Consider the following 8,854-nt stretch of genomic DNA (forward strand, 5'->3'; position numbering starts at 1 on the left):
GGATTTGAACCCGGGTCGGCCGCGTGCAAGGCAAACGCCCTACCCGATGTGCTATCTCTCCAGCCCCTCTCTTTCTTTTTTAAATGGAATCACTGTGAGATAGTTACAAAGTCTTCATGTTTGAGATTCAGCCATACAATGATCAAACACTCATCCTTCCACCAGTGCACATTTTCCAACACCAATGTCCCCAGTATCCCCCCCATCCCAGTCCTCACCCTGCCTTTATGGCAGACAATATAAAGGCAATATTATGTCAGGAATTCAAATACTAATATCCATAGCAGGGGGTGAGGGAGTAAGGCCCAGGCAATAAGGGAGTCCTGGGATTTGCGGATATACAGATCATAAAATATAGGTCATAAAAAAGAACAGTTTTGTTCTTATTCAAGAAGTTTTGCTGATCCAATCAATCATGGTCTTTGGTGACCCCATGAGGAGGGGTACACATCAACTCCGGGACTACAGGTGCACTGAAGGCCAAAGATGACAATCTGCAGCCAGAAGAGGTCGACTGTGAGGCATTAAGGACTCCGCATTGCTCAGTCTTGGGCTTAGAGGACAGCGGAGGGGACAGATTCTGCTAACCCAAGGCTTATTATTATTATTATTAGGTTTTGAACCACACGCGGCGGTGCTCAGCAGTTACTCCACGCTCTGTACTCAGGAATTACTACTGGCTGTGCTTGGGGGAACCATAAGCATGCGACATCAAACCTGGGGTGGCCGCGTGCAGGGCAAGCGCCTCACCCGCTGTACTACTGCTAAGTTGACCGTGGAGATGCAGAAACCCCGGCCAGAAGGCATTGCACGCGGATTGCGCTCCCGCCCCTCCCACCGCAGCTCGCCCCGCGCCGCCCCTGCATTTCCGCATTTCGCCCCGCCCAGCCACAGCCACTTCCGGTTTCTAGCGCAGGAAGCCGGGCCGGACTGCGGGGCTCTGGGTCAGCGCCGCGAGGCGCATGGAAGCCGTCTTTGAGCCGAGGACAGTGGGACCCGGGCAGCCGCGGGCCTTTATATCTTGGGTCATCACCTGATATTGCGCGGCAGTCGTTTCCCTTATGAAGGTTGACGGCCCGAGCCAAGAGACGTCACTTCCGGGGCATATGAGGTCAGGTGAAGGCCGGAAGTAGCTTCAGCCCTACTTGGTGGTTGGGCGAGTCTCTGGAACACATAGGGAAGTTAGGGGCTGCCTTGAGAGCGAGATTTATTTTAAAATTTATTATTATTTATGTTTTTTGGTTTTTTGAGTCACACCCAGAGATGCTCAGGGGTTATCCTGGCTCTGCACTCAGAAATTACTCCTGGCTGTGGGAGTATATGGGATGCCGGGGATCGAACCCAAGTCGACTGCTTGCAAGGCAAATGCCCTACCCGCTGTGCTATAGTTCCAGCCCCGAGAGCGGGATTTAAAAATTTCCTTTTCGTAGAGGTATGCTTCATACAGTGGAATATACTCGCCAATTATTTATTTTATTTTTTTTCGCCAATTATTTTTTAATCTAGAAATTGATACTTACATAAAAATTGAGATATTTATCAGCAATCAGATTTTACAGAAAGCCTTGCCCTGTATCTTACTTGGCAGCTTGGACATTGAACAGCCTTGATCCTGGACTTTGGTTTCCAGGAGCAAGCCTTGGGCACCTCTAGGGTTTTATCCCCCTGAGAAATAAATGCATATAAAGTTCGCCCAGCCTGTGAAAATCAGCTATTGCTAGATGCCGGGAGACTTTGAGAGCAGTTCCAGGGCCCCTCTGGCAAGAGCAAGGCCATTTTCAGAGACCCGAGGGCACTCACCCTTTCACAAGCAGTATGGAGCAGGGTTGGTCTCTAGGGGCAAAACATGTAGGTTAGCTGACTGAAGCTGGAAACTGCCAAATTTTTGAGTGTCAGATAAACAAGGTGCTTTGGGTTCACATTTTCTGTGGTGACCATGGAGCCCAAGGAGTCAAGGAAAGAGCATCAGGCAACCTCCTCCACCTCTGGTTTGCACACGAGACCGAGGAAGATAGCTGATTTTGACAGCCTGTTCTGTCCTTCCTTGCTAATGTTAACCAGCTGGCAGCAGGCAGGTGGGCACCTAATAAGATAACTTTTAAGAGCTTTTGAGAGAAGAGCTCTTTCTGTTGTCCCTAACCTTCTCTACAGCCTCTGACCTTTGCCCTAAGCGTTCTTTTAGCTTTTCCTCTGCCCAGTGGGTGAAATGATTATTTGGGCTCAACCGTGGGAGCCTGGCTTTTCTTGTACCAGTCACATGACTGTCCCGGGGGTAATGGTATGACCCAAGACATAAGTTTGAGCCAGAAGTCATGTTCTTGGCGGGGCTAAGCCTCTTGCTGGACTGGCCCTGCATGCTAATGGGTGATAGAGGGGAGGGGAAGGAAAAGAGGAAAAATAAATTGTTCAGGGAAAAATAGTATGTGCAGACAAGTCCCTTTAAACATCCTGCTCTTCTCCCACCCCTTTGTTTTACCTTTGCCTCCCTGAAGCCCAATGCAGAGTACTTATTGTCCCTCTAATTAAGAAGATATAAAAGGAGGTTTTTCACCTTTCCTAGGCATCCTGCTTCAGGAAATCCCATGCCCTGGCTTTTCTGCCCTTCCCATTACTTTCCTCCAAGTTCCTACTGAACCCGCCATCTTTTCTCCTTATCTCCTGCTTTTAGTCTTGAGTGCCTGAGGTCATGAGCCGAGCAGGCCTGAAGCACTGAGACTCTTCAAGCCTTTGTGCTGAGGATGTGCTCTTGCCCAGTGTGCCCCATGGGGCCTCCGGCCTTCCCGCAGGCACCTCGCCCTCCCCTGACTCTCCAGCCCAGCGCCAGGAACTAATGTCATTAAGTAGACTGGAAGTCAGCAGGCTCGGGGTCAGCTGCTGGGACAGCCTGCTGCTTCCAGCCAAAAAGGCAAGGCAGGCGTGCCAGAGAGGCGTGTTACCCCTGGGTGAGGGCTCAGAAGTACAGAGGTGTAAGTGGGCGGGCAGGAGGCCTCTGATAGGAATTGTTCCCTCTGTGAATGATTAGCTTTCAGCCAAAGAGAGTGACCAAGAGGAGGGCCAGCTAATAGGACCTTTGGACTTGGAGCCGAGTGTCCAGCAGCCTGTGCATAGTCTGCAGAGGAGGAGGACATGGAGAGGGAGCAGGACACGGCTCCAACGACCGAAGCCATATCTGGCAGCTGTGGGCCTCAAGAGATCTGTAGGGGCCAGCAGATGGCCTGTCCTTGCAGCAGCTGTGGGATTCCCCAGTCCTGAGCACTTGAGGTTTGGCTCTGTGGAGGGCTCCTGTCCGTGGCCTGGCTGCAGCCTCACCAGCGCTTTCTTCCCTTAGGCTGCCATGGGTGCCGAGAGGTGCTGAGTGCAGTGGGGCATGGCTGCAGCCCTGCAGGTCCTGCCTTGCTTGGCTCGAACCCTCTTATGCCGGCAGTTCTGGGGGGCCCCAGCAGTCCGATTAGCCAGCAGCATGGCTCTGGCGGAACAGGCGCAACTGCTGTTTGCAAGCTCTGTGGGTGCCGTGCTGCCAGGCCCCATGCTGCACCGGGCACTGTCCTTCGACCCTGCTGGTGGGCAGCTGAAGGTGCGGGACCGGAGCTTTCAGCTGCGGCAAAACCTCTACCTGGTGGGCTTCGGCAAGGCGGTGCTGGGCATGGCGGCTGCAGCCGAAGAGCTGCTGGGCCAGCATCTCGTGCAGGGTGTGATCAGCGTGCCCAAGGGGATCCGCGCTGCCCTGGAGAACGCTGGCAAACAGTAAGGAGCCGTGGGGGGCCACTCCCTCTCTGGAGGTCGGTATGGAGGGGGATCTGCTAGATCGGGGCCTCCCTCCCTCACTAGCTTCCTTTTATTGGGCTTTCTATTAGTGCCCTCTCACCTGCATATGGGGATTTATTATTATTTGTTTTGGGGGGAATCCCACCTCTTGCTCTCTGTCTTCTCCCTCAGGGAGATGCTGCTGAAGCCGAACAGCCGGATCCAGGTATTTGAGGGTGCAGAGGACAACCTGCCGGACCGTGATGCTCTGCGGGCTGCACTGGCCATCCGGCAGCTTGCTGAGGACCGCACAGCCGATGACCTGCTGCTTGTGCTTATCTCAGGTGTGGGTGCCAGGTGTGGGGGGGAGATCCCAAATCTCAGAGGCCACTGGGTCAGCTCCCAGGATCACAGAGCAAGTGAGGCGGTGAGGAGTCTCAGCACTGACTCCTCGATGGCCCCTGGCTGCTCCATGGCCTCCCTGAACTGTGGGGTCCTCTCCCCAACTGTCAGCATTGGGGTGACCATTGTTGGGCACTTAGGGAGTGTTGAACTTGGGACCTCATGAGGCAAATGCCATCATTGTTGCTACTGTCCATACCAGTGTCAGAGGTGACCTCTCACCACAGAGTCGTCACAGATCTTATACCAAAGTATTTGGGGTCCAGGGAAGGTTTAGGTTAACACCTGGCACTGCTCAGGGATCATTCCTGGCAGTGTTCCCCAGACTCTTCGGCTGAACTAGGGTGAGTCACACGCAAGGCAAGTGCCTTAACCCCTGTGCTCTCTCTGGCCCACCAGATTTTCTTTTGCAGAAAAGTAGGGAGTAACCATTATGTGGAGCTTTAAAAAACTGGGCGTGACGATTATGGAGACAATGATTATATGGAGCCTTAGAGGTGGTGGGAGGGTATGTGGCTGTTTGGGGTGGGGGGATAATTTATCCTCAGGGGCTCTGTGGTCAAGGCCAGGGGGAACTGAGCCAGGCCTCTGTGACCCCTCTCCAGGTGGTGAACCTGATTCTGTCTGATGTGGTAGGGGACCCTTTGGAGGTGATCGCCAGTGGCCCCTCTCCTTCCACCTTGGACTCCCCCTTTTTCCAAATTCCTTAGGAGTAATTCTGCTGGGAAAATCTGGGTGACCCCAGGGCTGGGCACAATCTCAGGATCTGGTGTCTGCAGGTTGTCACTGTATGTCCACACGGGGGCACCCCAGCCCCATCTTTCCAGTCTCTAAGTGGGGAAGTCCCTTTGCCTGATTTCTTCACTGTCTTCAGGCGGTGGCTCAGCCCTGCTGCCCGCACCCATCCCGCCCGTCACCCTAGAGGAGAAGCAGACACTCACCAAGCTGCTGGCAGCCCGCGGAGCCACCATCCAGGAGCTGAACACCATCCGGAAGGCCCTGTCCCAGCTCAAGGGCGGGGGACTGGCACAAGCCGCCTACCCTGCCCAGGTACCCGGGTGCCTCTGAGCGGGTGGAGCCAGGCCCGTGAGGCAGGAGCTGAGGACCTAGCACAGCCTTCAGCTCGGCAGGGCCCAGGAGGGAAGTCCCCAGGGCTGGCTAGAGGAGCCTCAGAGAGGGTGAGGGCAGCACACAGTGGGGCGCTCTATGAACCCCCTAAAGAGGCCTTAGAAAGAGGTGGCGGGAGGGTGTGTGGCTGTTTGGGGGTGGGGGGGTAATTTATCCCCAGGGGATCTCTGGTCAGGGCTAGGAGGAACTGAGCCAGGCCTCTGTGACCCCTCTCCAGGTGGTGAGCCTGATTCTGTCCGACGTGATAGGGGACCCTTTGGAGGTGATCGCCAGTGGCCCCACTGTGGCCAGCGCCCACAATGTGCAGGATTGCCTGCACATCCTCAACCGCTACGGCCTGCGTGCTTCCCTGCCGCGTTCAGTGAAGACGGTGCTGGCTCGGGCTGACTCCGACCCCCGGGGCCCACACTCCTGTGGCCACGTCCTCAATGTGATCATTGGTTCCAACTCTCTGGCTCTGGCCGAGACCCAGCGGCAGGCCGAGGCGCTGGGGTACCGGGCTGTGGTGCTGACCACAGCCATGCAGGGTGACGTGAAGTGTGTGGCCCGGTTCTACAGGCTGCTGGCCTGCGTGGCTGGGGCCCGTCTCTCCACAGGGGACAGGGCAGGAGCCTCTGTGGAGGAGGAAACGGAGCTCCAGGAGCTGGGGGCTGAGCTCCGGCTGCCGGACCTGCAGCTGAGGGACGCCCTGGAGGCTGTGGCTGAGGCTCGGGGGCCCGTCTGCTTGCTGGCTGGTGGCGAGCCCACAGTCCAGGTGCAGGGCTCAGGCAAGGGTGGCCGGAACCAGGAACTGGCCCTGCGGGTGGGAGCAGAGCTGGGGGGACGACCCCTGGGGCCTGTCGATGTGTTGTTTCTGAGTGGGGGCACCGATGGGCGGGATGGCCCCACAGAGGCTGCTGGCGCGTGGGCTACGCCAGAGCTGGCCAGCCAGGCTGATGCAGAGGGCCTGGACGTGACCGCCTTCCTGGCTCGCAATGACTCCTACACCTTCTTCTGCCGCTTCCAGGGCGGCACACACCTGCTGTGCACAGGGATGACCGGCACCAATGTCATGGACACCCACATCCTACTCCTGCGGCCACGGTGAAGCCTTTGGTCTTTCTGAGGCTCAGGTCCTGGGGCCGCCAAGGGCATCAGCCACCTAGAGCCCCTTCTCCACTTGGCCCTCACGCATCCCACCCAGGGCCGCTATTCTGTATTCACCACCTCAGGCCGACTGGTAGGCCCAGCTCTTCCTCTCCTGCTGTCCTGGCAGGGCTGTGCCTGAGGACCTTTGCTCTTGACCGTATCTTCCCCTGGGCAGCTGTGCTATTGAGCTTGTTTTTCCTGAGGGGTAAGACAAGGACTGAAAATAAAAAGGGCCATGCGCTTTTCTAGGTTCTCGGTGCATCGTTCCTTGGAGCAAAGACTCTGTGTGTGTGTTTGTGTGTGTGTGTCCACAGTGCATGGTTCCATGGAGCAAAGACTGTGTCTGTTCTTGTGCACATGCCTGCGTGTGCGTGTGTGTGTCCGCGCACGAGTGCAGTGGACTGCATCCCCGGTGCCAGACCCGGAAGGGGCCCAGCCCTCTGAGGGGCCCACTCTCTCCTTGTGTCACGTAACCAGGACTGGGGAGGGTTGAGCCTGGCTCCCGGGCAGGGGTGGGAGGACACCTGGAACGCAGAGTATGCGGCTCTGACACCCTTCAGCCCTGACCCTGTCTATGATACACCTAACCATGTGTGTCTCCAGCCAGGGTCCCCCCAGGATGTCGGCCCTGTTGCGGGATGGCCTTAGCCATAGACTGTACCTGCCCCGGCTGAGCTGCCATCTGCTTTTCTGGGGCTTCCCCCTGCTCACTGCTCAGGACACGGAACCTTTCCTCCTCCTGCCAACCCCACTTTCCCAGTCCTGACAGCCCCATTCAGCCCTGCCTGTTTAGTGCCAGCAGATATGGTCTCCATGCTGGGGTGGTGGGTCAGAGCTGGGGGACCCCAACGCCCTCTCCCCTCCCCCTCCCCCTCCCCATCATGCAGCTGGCCAGGGAGAGGATAATAGAGGAGAGCCAAGAAGGAGTGGCTTCCTTGACCAGGCTTCTAGCCTGCCTGCAGGGGGCCAGCCGCGTGCTTCTGTCCTCAGCCCCCGCGCTCAGTGTCCGAGCCCGCTGCTGGCCGCCCCCACCGTGCGCCACGGCTCCAATCCCTATATGAGTGAGCAGTAGAATCACATAGGAATAAAAAGCCATAGAGAACAGCGAGGCCTGGGGCTGCTCCTGCTGGCCCCCCGCGTCCCCAGCCATCCCCTCCTCTCTGAGGACGCTAAGGGACTCTAGGCCAGGGCTGGCTTACCCTCCCCTTCTGTTTGGACTCTGGACAGGTCTCCTTGCAGTGGCCAGTAGATGTGCTCACACTGGCTGTCTGGGAATTGGAAGGGAAGCAAGCAAGGGAGCTGGACTCTCAGGCCAGGGAGTGTGTGTGTGTGTGTGTGTGTGTGTGTGTGTGTGTGTGTGTGTGTGTTGGGGGGAGTTGCACCCCTCTGAGCTCTGCCCTCTCTTCTCTTGTCCTGGCAAGTTTGCCCAGCAGGGCCCTAATGCTAGGAAAGAGTGCCCCTGCCTGGCCGTGTCTGTGTTATGATTTCGCCTCATCTGCCATCCTTTGGCTCTGTACTACCCTTGCCTCAGTCGTTGCCCATGGGAGCATGAGTGTCGGCCCCAGGGGTCAAGTTCGAGGCATGAGCAGGTGAGAGGGTTGGAAATGGTGCGGGATGGGGAACCGTGCGTGTGCAGGGAAGGTGAGCATAATAAACACCATGAGGTCAGCACCCAGAGGGGCAGCTCACACACCCATGATGGGCTGGGGCTTGGGAGTGACAAGGGTCTGGTGGGAGGGCCCCTATGCCTGCCACCTTGGCCCAGCCCTGTGCCTATGTATGTGGGGGAGACTAGGGGCCGGATCAGCCTGACCCTGACATGACCCTTAGGTACCTCAGAGGGAGATGGGACGGGCCTAGCTGCGATGTGTATTTAATGTGGTTCCGTGTTTGCTCCCTTTGTGTCGAGTGTGGCCCGTGACCAGTGTTCAGTCATGAACAGTGCTTGGCTCCTGTGGCTCCTGGCTCAGTCTCCCGTGGCCCCTGTGCTCACATCTGCTCTACCCCTGGGCGTTTTCCTGGTCCAGCTGGAGGCTCTCACCCTGCGGAGGCCCGGTCCCCAGGCTGCTTTTCTGTTCTCACAGGTTCCTCCATCCTCTGCACTTGATATGAGCAGAAAGCAGCTGGGCAACGAACCTGGACAGCCCCCAGGGGTCAGCCAGATCCCTCTGACTCCAGGCTGGAGGAGGCTTCTCAGTCTGCAATGCAGGTTGGGCCTGGGACCAGGGTGCCCACCTGCTAGAGGCCCACGGGGCCCTCGGATCACACCCTGGAGCCTGGTAAACTCTGGCCATGGAGGGCTCAGCCGGAGCTGGGGAAGCCACTCTAGCTTTTCTGCTACCCATTTCAAGGACTTGGGGGTTGGACACAGCATACACGGCCCCTCTCAGAGCCCCTAATGCAGGGTGCCGGCCTTCAGGTTCTTTGTGTGTGAGAAGCTGCGAGCAGTTGC

General features: G+C 57.2%; 1 protein-coding gene across 3 annotated transcripts; it reads left to right on the plus strand.

Moving 5' to 3' along the window:
* The first annotated feature begins 899 nt into the window (after positions 1-899).
* On the plus strand, positions 900-6,648 carry GLYCTK (glycerate kinase). Of its 3 annotated transcripts, none has more exons than XM_055135763.1 (5): positions 900-1,111; positions 3,329-3,744; positions 3,937-4,088; positions 5,021-5,196; positions 5,492-6,648. In XM_055135763.1, exons 2-5 carry the CDS (start codon positions 3,368-3,370, stop codon positions 6,359-6,361), a joined length of 1,575 nt encoding a protein of 524 aa, XP_054991738.1. In that variant the 5' UTR covers positions 900-1,111; positions 3,329-3,367; the 3' UTR covers positions 6,362-6,648. The 3 variants fall into 3 exon arrangements, with proteins under 3 accessions (XP_054991738.1, XP_054991739.1, XP_004615244.2); XM_055135764.1 differs by lacking the exon at positions 900-1,111 and adding an exon at positions 1,126-1,432; XM_004615187.2 differs by lacking the exon at positions 900-1,111 and having other exon boundaries at positions 1,443-3,744.
* Positions 6,649-8,854: the final 2,206 nt, after the last annotated feature.

The sequence above is a fragment of the Sorex araneus genome, chromosome 4 (genome assembly GCF_027595985.1).
Source record: "Sorex araneus isolate mSorAra2 chromosome 4, mSorAra2.pri, whole genome shotgun sequence".
NCBI lineage: Eukaryota > Metazoa > Chordata > Mammalia > Eulipotyphla > Soricidae > Sorex > Sorex araneus.

Excerpts from the sequence above, each read along its gene's own strand:
- GLYCTK (XM_055135763.1), top strand. The coding sequence starts at position 3,368 with ATGGCTGCAGCCCTGCAGGTCCTGCCTTGCTTGGCTCGAACCCTCTTA. Across the intron at positions 3,745-3,936 it reads CTGGAGAACGCTGGCAAACA|GGAGATGCTGCTGAAGCCGA; the intron begins GTAAGGAGCCGT and ends CTTCTCCCTCAG. Across the intron at positions 4,089-5,020 it reads GCTGCTTGTGCTTATCTCAG|GCGGTGGCTCAGCCCTGCTG; the intron begins GTGTGGGTGCCA and ends CACTGTCTTCAG.